General features: G+C 29.5%; 5 protein-coding genes across 9 annotated transcripts; 2 read left to right on the top strand and 3 right to left on the bottom strand.

The window, feature by feature from the left end:
- The first annotated feature begins 193 nt into the window (after positions 1-193).
- On the top strand, positions 194-1902 carry LOC108742567 (DNA-directed RNA polymerase I subunit RPA49). 2 transcript variants are annotated; one of them, XM_018477831.2, is made up of 6 exons: positions 194-410; positions 534-718; positions 775-997; positions 1055-1244; positions 1305-1526; positions 1618-1902. In XM_018477831.2, exons 1-6 carry the CDS (start codon positions 359-361, stop codon positions 1853-1855), a joined length of 1110 nt encoding a protein of 369 aa, XP_018333333.2. In that variant the 5' UTR covers positions 194-358; the 3' UTR covers positions 1856-1902. The 2 variants fall into 2 exon arrangements, with proteins under 2 accessions (XP_018333333.2, XP_025830305.1); XM_025974520.1 differs by having other exon boundaries at positions 195-410; positions 514-718.
- A 258-nt stretch (positions 1903-2160) lies between these two features.
- Positions 2161-6016, bottom strand: LOC108742565 (U3 small nucleolar ribonucleoprotein protein MPP10). Of its 2 annotated transcripts, XM_025974519.1 has the most exons (5): positions 5840-6016; positions 5412-5788; positions 3187-3903; positions 2456-3105; positions 2161-2404 (listed from the first exon to the last, which is right to left on the bottom strand). In XM_025974519.1, the coding sequence occupies exons 1-5, from the start codon at positions 5908-5910 to the stop codon at positions 2246-2248; spliced, it is 1974 nt and encodes a 657-aa protein (XP_025830304.1). In that variant the 5' UTR covers positions 5911-6016; the 3' UTR covers positions 2161-2245. The 2 variants fall into 2 exon arrangements, with proteins under 2 accessions (XP_025830304.1, XP_018333330.1); XM_018477828.2 differs by lacking the exons at positions 2456-3105; positions 3187-3903 and adding an exon at positions 3964-4613 and having other exon boundaries at positions 4695-5788.
- A 278-nt stretch (positions 6017-6294) lies between these two features.
- On the bottom strand, positions 6295-7667 carry LOC108742570 (pterin-4-alpha-carbinolamine dehydratase). Its single transcript, XM_018477836.2, has 3 exons — positions 7352-7667; positions 7110-7232; positions 6295-6561 (listed from the first exon to the last, which is right to left on the bottom strand). Exons 1-3 carry the CDS (start codon positions 7562-7564, stop codon positions 6379-6381), a joined length of 519 nt encoding a protein of 172 aa, XP_018333338.1. The 5' UTR covers positions 7565-7667; the 3' UTR covers positions 6295-6378.
- On the top strand, positions 7460-17733 carry LOC108742560 (zinc finger FYVE domain-containing protein 26 homolog). Of its 3 annotated transcripts, none has more exons than XM_018477818.2 (15): positions 7460-7545; positions 8295-9502; positions 11167-12792; positions 12849-12944; positions 13007-13660; positions 13714-13827; positions 13884-14128; positions 14190-14291; positions 14423-14688; positions 14923-15650; positions 15839-16073; positions 16195-16407; positions 16621-16744; positions 16886-17138; positions 17391-17733. In XM_018477818.2, the coding sequence occupies exons 2-15, from the start codon at positions 8303-8305 to the stop codon at positions 17574-17576; spliced, it is 6042 nt and encodes a 2013-aa protein (XP_018333320.1). In that variant the 5' UTR covers positions 7460-7545; positions 8295-8302; the 3' UTR covers positions 17577-17733. The 3 variants fall into 3 exon arrangements, with proteins under 3 accessions (XP_018333320.1, XP_018333319.1, XP_018333318.1); XM_018477817.2 differs by lacking the exon at positions 7460-7545 and adding an exon at positions 7899-8237; XM_018477816.2 differs by lacking the exon at positions 7460-7545 and adding an exon at positions 7899-8240.
- On the bottom strand, positions 9530-11061 carry LOC108742568. The gene is made up of 4 exons (XM_018477833.2): positions 10408-11061; positions 10055-10337; positions 9848-9997; positions 9530-9789 (listed from the first exon to the last, which is right to left on the bottom strand). Exons 1-4 carry the CDS (start codon positions 10843-10845, stop codon positions 9599-9601), a joined length of 1062 nt encoding a protein of 353 aa, XP_018333335.1. The 5' UTR covers positions 10846-11061; the 3' UTR covers positions 9530-9598.
- Positions 17734-17795: the final 62 nt, after the last annotated feature.

Raw genomic sequence — 17795 nt, 5'->3', positions numbered from 1 at the left:
ATATTAATGGATGTGCCTTAGCCGTATGTCATTGTAATAATTCCTTGGCTTGAAAAGTGATGGAGATGGCGTATGGTTTCTGACTAATGCTATCTTTTTCATGACGCGCTTACGCACTATCGTGAAAGAGATGGATATTGTCCAAAACTTCGTTCCATCTCTTTCTTTCGTTGACCACAACTTTGTCTATTATCTATGACTATATAATGTTAACCATACTTTAACCTACAAAAAAATTAAAGAACAAGATAATAATTTATACATTTATACAGTGTTTTAATATAATTTTGTTTATTATGTAACGAATAGGTGATTACTTATAAATATCGTGAAACCCAATTTTTAAAAGCATTGGAATATGTATAAATTTAAAGATAAAGTTGATCCCGAATTCGAGCCTCCTGTTTTAAGTAAGTTTTTATATTCTTATTGAATTAAATTTGGATAAAGTTATCTAAAAATAATGTATAGAGTCGAGTATATTCTAATTTTTCTCTATATCAATCGTCATAGTTTTTGCTTCTATTATATAGTACGGTTTGAAAATGGTATTTTGAAACCAAACCAGGAGCATGCATTTACTTGTCGATTGTATGAAGGTATAAACAAAGAAAAAATACTAGCTATTGCTACTGAGCACATGGTTTATTATGGAAGAATTGAGGAAGATGATCTTTACGAAAACTTGTTATTACTTCATAAGAAAAACTCAAAAAAGGTATTGCAAAATTTAAAAAATGTAAATATTGTAAAACATTAAGGTGTTTGTTATAGGTATCAATGTTTATAACAAATACATGCACCTTGAGACCATTTATGCCTAAAAAAAGACGAACAGATGAATGTGACAACGGTGAAGAAGTTTCCAAAGAAAACTCTTTATATGAACTTAATAAACAGTTTGGATCTAAACGCGCTAAAGTAGCTATTAAACAACGGGAGCAAATGACATTAAATATTGAAAATGCAAAGGATCAGTTACAAGAGGCTGTTGCAAGTATAATCTAGTACTTAAATAAAAAAAAATAAAAAACTTAAATCCAATATTTCTTAGATATAGAGGTAAATGATGACGAATTGATTGCTAGTAACAAAGAAAACTTTGAATTTCGCCCTCCAATAAATAGAAAGGCATCACAAATTAAAGATGTTTATATTCTTGAAAATTTAATCTCAACAGATGTCTTGAACTCGTTAACTGAAGTATCAAAGAATATCTTAGACAATGAAGTTAATAAACCTGAGTATGTTGGTGCAAACACCAAAGTTTGAGTTATTATATTTACATAATTTCATTTTTGCAGAACATGTGCCTTTATAACTGAAAGGATTGCAGATCTAAAGCAATTACGACCGGATGATGCCTTAATAAAGTGTAAAATTTTCTTATATACAGATTGCCTCATTCATTGTTTGAAGTGCTCTATAAAAGATTTAATCAAAAGGGATTTTAAGGCTTGTCCTTATTCTGAAATTGTAAATGAGGATGTATTGTCAAAGTATACTAGTAAAGTTAATAACAAAAGGTAATGAATTATTTTGAAATTTATCTGTAAGAAATAAAAAAAAATTAGTAAAACAAGTGAAAGGCAGCTTTAATTTTTTTTTTTATTTTAGAGCTCGTTCAAGGTCAATGAGAGACAAGACAATTTGGTATATAGTAGTTCTCTGTATTCTTGCTTGCAATTATAAATTGGATTTAGAAAGTCTGGGAAAAGAAATTCGAATGTCAGTAAAGGCTCTGCAAGAAGTCGCCCGATATCTCGGCTTAACTTCAGTTGGAAAATCGAATTGTGCTCTAAAATTGCCTATTCCTTCAGGAGCGCCCTCATTTAAAGGTAAAAGAAGTAGATAATTTTGTTTACCACTTATTAGGTTTCTGAATAAATGTATTTTTGTTTATTACAATTTTCTTACTACCCTCAACTAAACTGACAGTACAATTATATACGGAATTTCATATGAAATGTATGTGAAACATTTAATAATTTAACTTAAAACTGGAATATCAAAAATGGTTTATTTCTTATCAAAATATACTTGTTAAGTTTCTTTTTGCCTTTTTGCGACTCAAAATATACATATTACTTTTTTCTTAATTGTAAATTTGTACAACTTCCGGTATATAGACCAGTTTTGTATAATAAATAGTTGTCGGACTTATAAAATATTTTCTCTATTAAACATAAAATACAAAATTCATTCTTCATAACGAAGGGTAATTATTACATAAACTATAAAAATATTACAGTTTTATTCTTTTAGCGTCAAAATTTTGTTTCGTTTTCTGGGACCGTTTTCCTTTTATTTTTCCATTAATTTGTGTTTTTATTTGATCTTGAAGTTTGTCAAAAAATGCTTGAGATGATTTAACAGATTTTAATTCGGAAAGTGACTCGTTCATCTAAAACAGATAATTTTAAATGCCAGTTAAATGTAATTAAAAAACACTTACCTTAGCTACATTCTGGCTTTTTATTGCATTTTTATTTCCTTTTTTCTGTTTATTAGTTTTATTAGGTTTTATGTTTTGTTTAGATAATGCTTTCCGTTTATCCTTTTCTTGTGCATGTATTTTTTGTTTTAGCTTCTTTTTGCGTCTCTCTCGTTTCTTGTCGGTTGCTGTTCTTTCTTCTTTACTCTTGAAGTCTCCCCTTTGTTTACGTTTTACTTCTTCTGGCGCTAATAGTGCAGCGTCGCTTGCAGCGACGGGTGCTACTTCTTCCATACTAATGGCAGGCAAATTCGTAACAATTTTAAGTTCAGGAGCGGCAGATTTGGGCGTGAAATGGAAGTTAGATAAAGAGTCTAATTGTGTAAACAATATTTGTCGCATGCTCTTTATTTCCTTATGTAATTCAGGTTCTTCTTCATTTTTAAGAGGATCAGCAGTTAAAGCTTCTAGTTGTTGCAAATATTCTTTTTCATAAATTTGCGCCAGGGACTCTTTACTTTTTTCCTGTTCCAATACCAATTTTTTCTTGTATTCTAATGGAGTCTCAATGAGACGCTTTTTTCTTTCAACGTCATCAAAAGCTTTATCTTTTATTCTCTGCATAATTACATCTTCTAGCATTTGTGCTGCTTCTTCAGTAATAATCGGAGCTAAAAATATATTTAAAAGTTAAAATTTTTACTGTAAACTACGTAAGAAACAATTGAAAATAAAAAAATTAATTGTCTGACCTGGTCTAGAGACATGGTCGAATTCTACAACTTCTTCCAGTAAAGAGTTAAGAGGTCTTTTTTCAGCGCTTATTTCTCCTTTCATTGTCCATGGTTTTTCATGTAGAGCTTTTTCCTCAATTTCTTTAATTTTTTCCTTTAACTTTTCATCCCTTTCTTCATATTTCGACTTTTGTATCTTTTCACTGCGACCATTTTCCTCTAGTACATTTTCATCCAAATCTTTTAAAAATTTATTTCTTTTCTCTTTTCTTGGTTCTTTGTCTTGTTTTTTAAAGAAATCTTTAAATCGTGGATTTTTTAAATGTAGATTTTCTTCATCTTCTAATTCTTCAGGCCCTTCAGTTTTGAAGAGGTCTATACTCTCTTGATCTGAAGTACTATCATATTCATCATTACCACTGAGAGTTTTACATTTATTGATTTTTTGTTCTTCTGAATTCAAAAAGTTTTCCATTTCATCTAATTTAAAGAAATCATCATCTACTACTGATTTCTTTTTAAAATGTTTTTCGTTTTTATTTACTTCAGGCTTATTTTCATCAAATCTTTCTTCATTTTCTTCACCTGATTCTTCATTTAACTTTGCTGATAAATCTTCATGATCACTAGACATTGCAAATTCATCATTACTGCTTTCAGTACTATTATTTTCTTCTTCATCACTTTCTTTGCTTATTTCTTCAGTTTTCTTATTAGCAGATTTATTATTTACATTTAACTTTTCTGGCTNAGATAATTTTAAATGCCAGTTAAATGTAATTAAAAAACACTTACCTTAGCTACATTCTGGCTTTTTATTGCATTTTTATTTCCTTTTTTCTGTTTATTAGTTTTATTAGGTTTTATGTTTTGTTTAGATAATGCTTTCCGTTTATCCTTTTCTTGTGCATGTATTTTTTGTTTTAGCTTCTTTTTGCGTCTCTCTCGTTTCTTGTCGGTTGCTGTTCTTTCTTCTTTACTCTTGAAGTCTCCCCTTTGTTTACGTTTTACTTCTTCTGGCGCTAATAGTGCAGCGTCGCTTGCAGCGACGGGTGCTACTTCTTCCATACTAATGGCAGGCAAATTCGTAACAATTTTAAGTTCAGGAGCGGCAGATTTGGGCGTGAAATGGAAGTTAGATAAAGAGTCTAATTGTGTAAACAATATTTGTCGCATGCTCTTTATTTCCTTATGTAATTCAGGTTCTTCTTCATTTTTAAGAGGATCAGCAGTTAAAGCTTCTAGTTGTTGCAAATATTCTTTTTCATAAATTTGCGCCAGGGACTCTTTACTTTTTTCCTGTTCCAATACCAATTTTTTCTTGTATTCTAATGGAGTCTCAATGAGACGCTTTTTTCTTTCAACGTCATCAAAAGCTTTATCTTTTATTCTCTGCATAATTACATCTTCTAGCATTTGTGCTGCTTCTTCAGTAATAATCGGAGCTAAAAATATATTTAAAAGTTAAAATTTTTACTGTAAACTACGTAAGAAACAATTGAAAATAAAAAAATTAATTGTCTGACCTGGTCTAGAGACATGGTCGAATTCTACAACTTCTTCCAGTAAAGAGTTAAGAGGTCTTTTTTCAGCGCTTATTTCTCCTTTCATTGTCCATGGTTTTTCATGTAGAGCTTTTTCCTCAATTTCTTTAATTTTTTCCTTTAACTTTTCATCCCTTTCTTCATATTTCGACTTTTGTATCTTTTCACTGCGACCATTTTCCTCTAGTACATTTTCATCCAAATCTTTTAAAAATTTATTTCTTTTCTCTTTTCTTGGTTCTTTGTCTTGTTTTTTAAAGAAATCTTTAAATCGTGGATTTTTTAAATGTAGATTTTCTTCATCTTCTAATTCTTCAGGCCCTTCAGTTTTGAAGAGGTCTATACTCTCTTGATCTGAAGTACTATCATATTCATCATTACCACTGAGAGTTTTACATTTATTGATTTTTTGTTCTTCTGAATTCAAAAAGTTTTCCATTTCATCTAATTTAAAGAAATCATCATCTACTACTGATTTCTTTTTAAAATGTTTTTCGTTTTTATTTACTTCAGGCTTATTTTCATCAAATCTTTCTTCATTTTCTTCACCTGATTCTTCATTTAACTTTGCTGATAAATCTTCATGATCACTAGACATTGCAAATTCATCATTACTGCTTTCAGTACTATTATTTTCTTCTTCATCACTTTCTTTGCTTATTTCTTCAGTTTTCTTATTAGCAGATTTATTATTTACATTTAACTTTTCTGGCTCACTTTTTTTTATAATATTTATTACAGAATCACTTTCACTGTCTTCTTCATCATTTTCATCAGTTTCTTGGTCCGTTTGTTCTTCATTAATATCTTGCTTTGTTTTGTTTTCTAAAGAAGCGTCATGAAATAAAGAAGCACTGTTCGATAGCAATTTGCTTATATTTAAAATATTGTTTTCGTTTAAAATTTCTGAGTTTTGTAGTTCAACTTGTTGCCATATTTGTTCTACGTCTACTGCATCCACCATTAACTTAGGCAAAGCATTATTTCGATATTCTGCTTTTAATTCTACATCTTTTGTAAAATTGTAAATATTTTTAAGTAAACTTTTGGCCTTATTACAAGTTTCTTCATGAACACTAAAAAGAGCATTTACATTTGTTTTACAAAAATAAATATTTCGTACTTACCTAAGAAAGTTTTCTGGAGTACCTGTTATATCATTAAATTGGTCTATTATTTCCTGCAAGTAAATATCCATTTTAACTCGTAAACGTGAATTTTATATATAAATAGAGAGTACACAAGTACGACCGCACACACATAATGCACATAATAATAGGTTATGTGGGTAAATCATAGATAAGGTAAAGTTAGGTTATATTCGTTTGTAGTTTAATAAATGTTCGCAATGAAATTAGGTATTTAGTTATCTATGGTATTTAGTTAGAAGTGCCGAAAGATTATCTATGGCCGAAAGTACCATTCATAAGTGCTTAAGTTGCTTTATGAAAATTATTTCATAGTCTTCGAATACGCCAGTACAAATAAAATGGGTAAATAGATAGATAGCTTTATTACAAACATTGTTTTATGTTCTACAAATAAAATAGGAATGTTCTACAATATTTATTAAAAAACAAAAAACAGCTTATTCACATTTATTAATGAGGAAGTTCGTCATAACATTCTGGGGAAGCATTTAATAGTACAGCTTTTTAGTGAAACCCTATTTAGGGTAAATTTCGATTATCTTTTCTATAAAATCGGCCATTTTTATATCTCTTGTACTTATTCCATTAACATCATGCGTAGATAGCGTTATTTGAACTTTGTTGTAAACGTTGAACCATTCTGGGTGATGATTCATTTTTTCGGCTAGCAGTGCTACGCGAGTCATAAAACCAAAAGCCTGAAAATTAATTCATCAGAATTACAAAAGCATTATTATATATCTACAAATTAATCGAAATATCAAGCTAGCCATTTTATAAAACGCCTAAACAATTTATAAAATGCAGCCAAACTGTCAACTATTTCAAATCACTGTTTGATATTATACAAATTGGCTGGAGCAGCTCAGTTATTTCACAAAATACTTGAATTGTTTTAGTCATTTTATATAATAAAGTGGTACTACTACTACCACTTTATTGAGTTAGTTTACATTAATAGCGCTTAATAACAATTTGAATATATTGCATTAAAATACATACACATTATCTTACTAAGAACAAAACAAAGACAAAATGCTAACGGTGTAATGGTCACTATTATAGGTGATAAGGCAATCTTATCAAAAAGTTCAACAGTTCAATATTGTAATTTTTTTCTTTGCAATTTAAATATTTCATCTTTCTAAATTAATAATTTTACTATTATTACTATTTACAAATGTCTTATATGTAACAATTATTGTTATTAAAAAGAATAGTAAAAAGAATTTTCATTTGAATTTACCTCATTAAAATCCTTGAGTATAAACTCTTTGTAAATTGCATCCCTGTTGTTAACCACAGACCAACCATTTTGCAATAGGGGCTCTAGTGCTTTAGTTTTGTCTTCTTCAGTTAATTTATGTGCCTAAGAACATTTTTTAATACTTGAACCATAGACATTTTTTAAAAATCAATGACTGCTATTTAGATTATTGAATAGAGAAAGGAAATTGTATAAATTATTTTTCTTCATTATGAACTTACCATTTCTCGTGCCTTTACTACACTTTGATAATTAATTGCAGTTGTAGATAAAATTCTTTTACTACGATACGTTCGACTACAATTCTCAAGCAGTATGAGTGTTGTGTTGTTTAGAAAGTAACTTTGCAAGGTTGAGGAATTTCTCTTAACATAGAATCTTTTTACCAGAGTCGTGGCTGAAGGGATAGCAAAAGGTTTGATTACTCCAAACATGTTTTAATGTTTTTTTTTCTTTGGTACCCTAGTACCCTTGCTGAATAGCATATATTATTATCTTTTCTTCTAACCTAGAAATAAGTTATTATTGCAAATAAGTAATTCTAGTATTTTTATTGTGTTGTGTGGAACCAATTAAAAAAAGAACATTCTTAATAACTCTTCAGACAAATGTCTGCTTTCAGAGCGTAAAAGATCTTTTTAATTTTGGTAATTCGTTAAGTACTACTCAGTTGTCTATTGAACGGGTATTACTAGTGAACGAAGAGTAAATAGACTATTGTACTTTATTGTTTAATGATACAAATAAATTTTTAAGAACCGTAATTTTGTATTTATAACTGTCATTTTAGTTCTTTATATTATTTGTAACATCTTGTTTTTAAATAGTTTATGTTACGGGGCTAGAGTACTTCCAACGTGAAGGAGAAATTATAAAAGTACTTGTTAATAATGCAAAATTAGTAACTTTACTTATCAGAAAAATGTAAAAGAATTATTAATTAATATCTTATCTGTGATTAATATTGAAAGGCAAAAGGTCAGACGATGATTTGGCTAACTTATTTGCGTGTTGTGATGATGTTGTGCTCATACGAAATTGTAATGTATTAAACGTTACATTTTTTGTTTAACGAATTTTATATAAATACTATGTCAACATTAAATGGTGGTTTGTTTTACTTTAATTATTTTTTATGTACATTTAACAATGTTTATATTTTAGGGAGAAAAATGAATTTTGTAAAGAAATGGTCCCATAGTAGAAATATTGATAATAATGAATTTTGTTCTGACTTGATGGACTTAATTCAATATGAAATGTTTGATGAAGAAAATAATTATGAAGAACTTGTATTATTCATAAGTGACTTGCTTCAGGAAAAAAAAATCCAAAAAGATTTACTGTATTTAACATTGATGACCCAAAAAGATTGTAGTCTTTTGAGTGAATTAATTAAGAAATTTCCACAAGTATTGGATTTAAAGGAACCGGTATCCATTTACAACTACAGTATAAAAAATGAAAAACATTGGTTACTAGAAGTAATTGAAAATGAGGAATTACATAGTACATTTTCAGAAAAAATAATTTATAAAATAAGATTATTGCAAAATATCAACATAACCAACAACTGTGCATCCTATAAAAGTTTGGAGGAATTAAACACTTCTCATTTCGATTTACCTGGCAGTAATGGCTTTTTCAAATTGTACTGTGATGTTATAAAAAGAGCCAAAAAAACTGTTGACATTTATAAAATAATTGAGAAAGATATTAACCTGAAGGAACTGTTGTTATTATGTTGCCAAAACTCATTACTAAATGTTTTCTTCAGTAGTTTGGATTTAACAGAATCAGTCCTGTGGCCTAAAATTTTAACAGAATTAGAAAGTTTAAATAATGAAACTGATATAACCACCTTCAAGTGTTTTATCATCATTTACACAGTAATTTGTAGTTTGCAATTGTGCAAAAACATTCCAGAAGGTAATCACTTTAAACATAAAGATGTTATTTCTTCAAAAATTGAAGAGGCCAAACAACATCTTATGAGTTTAATTGATATAAAATGGCAAACGATAGTTCTAGAAAACATATTTGTGTTAATGTTCCTGAAATCAGATTCTCACACATTCTTTTGTCAAGAAAAGGAGATAAGATTGCTTTTGACATTTTTGAAAACCTGTATTGAAGATATACAACCCAAACATCTGTATAACAGGAATTCAGAAAGTGTGAAGAGAATAAATGAACTAAGTAAATGCGTTACTGATGCATTCTGGAGGTTTGAAATTGTAACAGAAGAAAATAGTTTAGCTGATCTACCTAGAGAGAAGGATTTAATTTCTAGGATGCTTGCTTCTCCAGAGTCGTTAATTAATATATGTTTGAAGCAGAACAGTTTTAGAAAAGCCAATCAAGTTATAAAGGTAATTTTTTTAATTCTTTTTAATGTACTAACAGTGTTAGTCTAACAAATTATAGGAATTTAAAATTAAAAAGAAATCTAAACTTTATTCATTTCATTAAATCTTCATTAAAGCTTTGTGCAATTGTTTGTAAACATATTCTTCTTGGTAGGTTGGTTTATAAACTATCTTTTTATTGTCCTTTGTGTGATAAATGCCAAGAGGATTCTTTGCTAAAAATTGTCTTGCTTTGTGAATGCGCAAAACAGGTTTACAAAATTTGCATCTGAAGCAGCAACAACACCATCCTTTAAATTAATAAATAATAATTTAACTGTTAACATTAAACTGTTATTTTTCATGTACCTCTTTGACACCAACAAGGAAATGCAATCACCATATATAATATTAATAAAACGATTAAAATTTGCGTAATTCGATATGTAAGTAAAGTTACTGTTTTGCGTGATTCTGGCCCTTTTAAATCTTGAAGAAAACACACTAAAGTTCCATAGCCTTAAGAGGGAAAAATTTACATACGTTACCACCTATGCATTACATTTCAAAAGTTACCAATGCCCATTTGTTCTTCATTTGTACAATTTTTTGGCTTTTTAAATTCTATCATTGATTTAGCTGCTTCTTTCATTGTTTCATCTTCTTTAATTTCTGTGTAATTAAATGTTTGATTTGTTTTCTTTTCTTTTTCCATTTCATCCTTGTACTCATTCTTAAGAACTTGATAATCATAAAAAGGTTGTTCCTCAAAAGTTTTTGTATCTTCCAATTTTAATAAGTCGTCCCTTTTCGAAATTATTCTTTCAGTATCATTTTGCTGACTTATTATTACTTTATTCTTTTGTAAAAGTAAAGAAGACAAAACTAATTGAGCTTGTCCCCCCTTTTTTTATTACATTTAAACTTACAGATTTTAGGTGACCTTCTTTATCCACAAAACCACCAATCCATGGTTGAGAATCATCTAGGATGTAATTCGGTTCAGTAACTTCTTCTGTTTTAACAATTATTTGTTGATTTTCTGTAGTGTTATCCATTTTATATTTAAACTTTTTTAACTTTTTATTGTTTCTTTTTATTAATCGATGCAAAAAATAATACTGATTAGAATTTTGTGTAAAGCCCAATAATTTTATTTCAATCTGGCGAATCATCTCATCTTCATCGCCAGTTAAACTTTTCATATCGCTGGCTATGTCCTCTGCTATTTCAAACGTTTCGTTTTCATATAAATCTACATCATACGCAAGGGGCCAAAACGAGTCAATAAAGTCCATGGTTTGCAATAAAATTGTACTAATCGTTAATAAGTTATGATAATTCATAGTGCGATAGATCATCATCATTTTAATTTGACAGCTTGTTACTTTTATCACATGTTTTATCGGGTAACTAACGAAAAACAAATCTAAGCTAATTAGGGCTGTAAACGATTTATTATTGAAAACCAACACCCTTCGCTTTGTAACTATCTCCTAACTTATTTATATGCATAATTTACTCTTAATAATCAAGTGAAAATTTCGAAAATACGAATAAGTTGATAGTAACTCATATTGAAACTCAGATTAAGTATGTCAGAAATGAATTTTCCTTTAGAAGAAATAAATTTGTTTTTTTATTATATATTGTTTTTAATAATTTATTTTAATTTTGTTTTTTTTTAGGTGTTTTCTTTACAAGATACTGATCTTGCTAAAGAGATCTTCTTTGTTGAAAAATTATGTGATTTTAAAGAACATCTAGAACAAACATTGAGAAGAAAAATATTGATGAAGAAGCAGCAGCTTTCTAATGAGTCCAATGTTAGTGAGCTGGTAAACAATTTTTTTCACTTAAATGAAAACCTTGGACACTTAACATCATTGTCTGTTGAAAATACAAATTCTGCATTACAACACCTAAATTCAAAAAATAATAAATTTATGAACATTTTGGACTTGGCTGTGATTCAACCAGACAACCACGAAGGCACTGAAGAACTTTTGAATGTTGCAGTGTCACATAATACATTAAATCCTGATGTTGTCTCTCCATATTCAGAATTTTGCAAGACTTTATTGGAAATTTTTCATTTAGTGAACAACGGACAGCAGCTATTTTCTGTTAGACAAATTTTACTAGCATCTGAAATAGATCTGGATGTTAAAAAATACATTGACGAGTTAGAAACTTTTTCAAAATTATCCAGTGCAGCAGAGACATTTCTTCAGTATGTTAATATTAACGCTTCAAATTCTAAGTTAGATACGAAAGAGTTGTATAAATGTTTTTTACAAATACAAACTCTTTGTCTACAGAATACACCAAATGAACAACATTTAAAATACTTAACAAGATTGTTAAATTATCTGAAAGCTTTCTTCAGAGTATTCCATGTAAACCAAAACAGATTTGAGACCGCGATTTTGGGTAAAAATCCGAACTTGTTCGATTTATTGAAACACCGGCGGGTTGATATAATATATAAATTAATCTGCGATATGAACTTAGAACCTTGTGATTTTGAAAGATCTTTTACAAAAATGAAACTCGATGTTGTGTACCATGTAGCTGCTAGTTATTTTCCTCAAATACATATTTCTGCTGAATGTGACAAAGCAGTTTCTACAGAAAATACGTTAAGTAAACCTGACAAAGCAACTATTGCATATATACAAAAAAGAAACTGGCTTTTAGCTTATTTAATAAAAAATATTCATTCTGTTGAGAATACTGAATTCGAAATTAGCGAAGTACGTATAAAAAATTATACCAACTTTACGAGTCTTGACAGGATACAGTATCTTAAAGTGGTTTTTGAAAATAATCAACATCTAACCGTTCTTTATAATAAAGTAGATCAAAAATTAGTCGAACATTTTTGTAACAAGAGAATTGTGAATAATAACGACTTCAATTTATTGAGCTCTCAACTAAGCACAGAAAGTCTGGAAACAGGGGAGGAGATTATGGAAGGGAAATTAAAAAATACTGATTGGAAATATTTATTTAATATCCTCCAGAGCTTGACAGAGAGGCAGCTTAAAGAAAATGCAAATCTTGCATGCCTTAGGGATAACATTCTCTTTAATTTAGTAAGTGACAAATTTGAGCCTAACAGTTACGAGTACGTTAAGTACATAAAAGAAGATCGTTTACGTCAGAATTGCATTAAAAATAACTTTAAACATTGGCCAGGACGTTTTTGTATTGAGGTAATGAAAAATGAAATTTCAATGTACAAACAGGATGATTGTGATATACTAGACGATTTTGAAAGTTGGTGTGAAAAAATCGATATTTGTGAACAGGTAAGTTTATAATGCACATGTAATTTTAATACGTTTATTTTTTATTTATTTTTTAGTTGAATTTTTACTTTCAAATGTTTTGGTCCGATGTCTTCCAGCTGTGCGAAACATCTCAAGAATTTGTTTTACGACAATTACTAACACCATCAAAGGTAAAAATGTATTTAAATTAAGATTAAGATTAATGTAAAACACAAATGCTATTCTTTTACAGATCGATTTACTTCTGAAATTCCTAAAAATTTACAAACCACAAGAAGAAGTTTTGGTCATTTTAACAGAAAATTATTTTTCTAAGTTGTTCATATACGAAACAGACTTTAAAAAGATTAAAGAAATTTTCGAAATGTTTCCCCCTAAGTACGCGAAAAATTTATTTATAAAGTTGTTGGATTACGTTCGTAAATTAGAACATTTGGAATTTTTAATGAGTCATTTGTCGAATATTGACGACTCGTCCGAAATGATAAAAAATATCAACATCAGTTTGAAAATTTTATCGTGCTTTGATGAATCCGAACGAGAGCAGTTTTGGTGTTTAATTAGAGATCCGTTGTGCATGATTGAGATCTTAATAATGAACACAATGTTGGAAAAATTGGGTCAAGTAATCAGGGCTATACAACAAAGTGTGAACGAATGCAGTCCAGAAGATAAAATTTCCTGGAAAAGAATCGATGAATTATTGAGAATATACGCGGAGAAAAGCTTGGACTTTAGAGTTGTTATACAGTCAAAATCCCCAGCAACATTTTCAGAAAACAAATTGATGGAATCTATGGATTCTTCGCAATTTGGAACGAATAAACGTGACTTTCTTATGCCAGATGATGTCCCTAGTAAATCAGAATGGGTTAAAAATGAAGAAGTAAGTTTAAATGTTCTAAAAGTCCTTGATGTTATTTTGTATGCTTATTTTAGGTGTCGGAATGTATGTGTTGTTCAGAAACAGCATTTTCCATGTTTAATCGTCGTCATCACTGTCGAAGATGTGGAAGGGTCATTTGTGGAAGTTGCTCAACAAAACGTATGCCAGTAAGATATTAATACTTACTTTCTTTTAAAAATATTATACTTTTAAAATTATCAAGGTTCCAACTTATGGAGACATTAGAGTCAGAGTCTGTAAAGATTGTTACCAGCAAACATTTTATGATAGTCCGTCAAATTATTCTATAGCCTCTGTAAAATCTATTGATTATGATTATTGGCAACTAACTGATAATGAATCTCAGAATAAGTATGTCAGAAATGAGTTTTCCTTTGAACATGCACCAAGTGTTTACTTGTGTCTGGCTATATTAAAGTACCATTCTCCAAGTGATGAATATACAAAGTAAAGTATTCAGAAAAATATGATTAAATATCTTTCGGCATTTTAATTTTATTTATTTAAGATTTTTGTTGGACCAGTGTCATAAATTGCTAAAATTGCTGTATCCTATTCCAACTGAAGTTACTCAAGAGATAGACTACTTTTTAGTGATTAAAATGTTGAAGTAAGTCATACATATGTCTATATTATATATATTTTAAATTGTTGACTTTTTATTTCATTTAAACAGAACTTAATGTTAAAATTAGTCTTTGTGATAATATTTGTCCCTATAAAATGATTATTTTTTCTTAGATCGTTGGCAATAGCAGCTAAAATGCAATCATTCTACAGTGGGCATGAGGGCAGTGCTTTAGCAGATCGAATACTTTCTCAAGCAGAGCTATTAGAACTGTTAATTGACCGAGGTTGTTTACGTTTAATTTCTTCCACTTCTATTAACCCTCAGACCCCCTACATAGACAGCTCCACAATCCGTAGACTAAGAGATAAACTTCTTGAAGATGAACAATGGAATCTTGCCCTTGAAGTCTCTACCAAAGCTGGATTAGATAACACAGGTAAATAATTAATTAAACAGAACTAACGTCTTTAGTGAGCATTTTGTTGAAACTACCAAGCTGCGTTCACGATTTGGAATTCGTTTGCTTTCATCATCACACCATGGGTTCAGTGGCTAAATGTCATTAATTAAAAAGATTTTGTTAAACATAAATGAATTCACAATTAATAAATTTCTACAAAAAGCGACAAAATTGTGAATGGATTTTTTAAAATTGTTTACTTTTTTATAGGTGTTTTTGCTGCATGGGGAAAAAGTTGTTTGAAAGCAGGAAGTCTAAAAATAGCTAGGGAAAAGTTCCAGAGATGTTTTGATAAGACAAGTTACTATGAAAATTCTTTGGATTTTTCGTGCAGTTTTAATGAAAGTTTGGGAAGTAGGAAAAAGACATACACCATTTCAGGGAGTAATTACGATAATAAACCGAGTAGAAATCCACCTCTTTTGAACGAAATCATTCAAATATTGGAAGGAAATAGTTGTAGGTTTGATTCAACTGTGTTAAAAGATTGTGTCGGTGCAAAACACAACCAGTTGATCTCATCTACTGTAAGCTTAAACAGCAGCAATACAACTTGCGTTTCCACTCAAATTGATGCCCCAATTTGTATATTAAGTAAATTGCAAAATTTAGGCAAACTAATTGATGGAAATTATGGCGATATATTTGAATCTAATATCTCATTAAAATCCATTGATTTAGGAATTAAGAAGTCTCTTTTAAATCCTCTTTTTTATGACGAGTGTGTTTATTATTTATTTCGATACGGATCACATATTAGTCTCTTAGAATTCTACATAAGACATGACGAAATTGAAGAAGCATTACAATACATTTTGGACTATCGGCTGGCACCTGAAATTTTTATAGAAGTTTATACTTTGTGTTTGAAAGATGGGAACATTTACGTTTTTCTCGAAAAAATGTCCAAATTAGATTCAACACTGGATGTGTGGAAGGTACGTTTATTTTTCTATACCAAAAAAGTAAATAAATAATATATCAAAACAATTTAATTATTTAAATTTAAATATACGTTTGTAGGAGCTTTTGTAGATTTTTTACCCTTTGTTTTAAGCACAATTTACAGCTGTTAACATGTGATATCTGCTTATAAACTATTTATAAAATAAAGTATTCCTTCTAGAATTATCTGAGACATATCTGTAGATATTTTGAACAACAATCAATGTTACATTCATTGTATCAACTACAACAATTTATGGGAGACTATGTAAGGGCTGCTATGACCTCCATTAAGTTCTATAAGGCCGATGCAAGATCGTACATAGAATTAAAGTCGAGAATGGGATTTCTCCAAAAAGCACAGGATCACTTGAAGCAGGAATTAGAACAAGAACAGTGGGTCGAAGTTGCCACAGGTAAATTGATATTATAGTCACTTACCTACTAATTGTCGTGTAATTTTAAATTCAGAAACTGCACAAATTAAATACAAAAATTACCTATTCGTTATTTTTTTTCAAAGATAATTTTTTCCAGTGCGAAAATCGAGTTCCGCTTCACAACACAGTTTTGAGGCAAAGAGTATAACAAACCCGTCGTTGGTGATGAAAATCGATTCTAAAAGTATCGATCGCCATATAAATACTATTTGGCGACAAATGGAGGTGACAAAATTTTTAGCTGAATGTGAAACAAACGGCATAGAAGTAATGAAACTTCTGCCAGAAATACTACCTTTTGCAAACAAAGGTATTTTGTTTTATTTATCCTTTAAAGATAATTATTATTGTATCTTTTTGTAAATACCCGACATGCTTTGTGTATGTTAGTACTGATTACTTTCAAAAACTTTATCATCTATTACTATCTGCATGAAAATAAATTTTCTCAAATAATTGATCTGAAGAAACTGCTCTCATCACAAGAATTATTACTCCTATTATATCATTTTAATATTTTTAGAAACTGTGGAATCCAAAGGTTACATTCCGACCCTTTTTGGTTCTTATTATGAAAAAGTTCAATTGGCTGTGCTTTGTATAATTTGTGGAAGTAATGTTGAAGATGGTTTTGGAATTGCATTCAGGTAAAAATTTATCATTAGTAAAGGTTATTATTAACAGATTTAACCAACAGTCTCAATATAAAAAGAAAATGTGGTATCAGTTTGATTTATTTTTTAAGTTATATGAACACATATTTAAATGGAAATCATTTCTCTTTCTAGAATCATTCAAGATTACAAATTAAATCCGGTTAAAGTTTATTGTCAATCTGGTAAACAGTTGGCCAAAGCAGAACGGTACATTGGATTGGCGCAATTAGTTAATTGCATCAGATCTAGTGGTGTCAGTGACTCAACCATTATTGCTATGTGTGATGAAATGCTTATCCTGGCGATTCAAACCCTCACCAAGGCCAACACTACGGGCCCCCAACTAGACGGTCTTATTAAATTAGTAACTGACCGCAACGCAAAGGTTTGTGCCACATTTTGTCTCTTTTTTTAATACTTTTGTTAGATGTTTTATGCTGCGCTATTGTTTTTAGAATTCAGAACATACATTTTAAACAAAATTCTACTTTAATGACACACAAAAATGTGTCCTTCAAAAAATTTTTTAATTTTGCTCTTGGATTCTCTAACCTGAGTATCTTATTTTACTATTTGTTATTTTCTTATAGTGAACAGTAAGTCCATTTTTAAATGTTTCAGTAACTTATTATTTTAGATATCTGCTTATATTGAAACAAAGCAATTAAAAAGTGCCTACCTTTTGGCTGTAAAGCATAAAAGGATGGGAGATATTCGTAGGATTTTGAAAGAGGCTGAATATCTTAATCAGCCCACTATTAAAGCACTTTGCCAAAAAGTGCTTCAAGCCAATTCGCACTCTCCTTCTCACTCAAAAGACTGATAATTTTTATTATAAACTAAAATAAAATAAAGGGCAGTGTTTAAAGTAGCTTATATTTAATCACAAATTGGCTGTGACAATAGATTACTTTAAACATAATATATTTATGTAGATGCTAGTGAACTATAAAAATAAATAATATATTCTTGTTAACATAGTCATAAACCCTTTTCCTTAAGAAAAAAATAAACTTCCTCCACTTAATTTATCACAATATTT

Source organism: Agrilus planipennis, unplaced genomic scaffold, assembly GCF_000699045.2.
Source record: "Agrilus planipennis isolate EAB-ADULT unplaced genomic scaffold, Apla_2.0 scaffold44, whole genome shotgun sequence".
Classification (NCBI taxonomy): domain Eukaryota; kingdom Metazoa; phylum Arthropoda; class Insecta; order Coleoptera; family Buprestidae; genus Agrilus; species Agrilus planipennis.
This window is presented reverse-complemented; position numbering and strand designations above follow the sequence as displayed.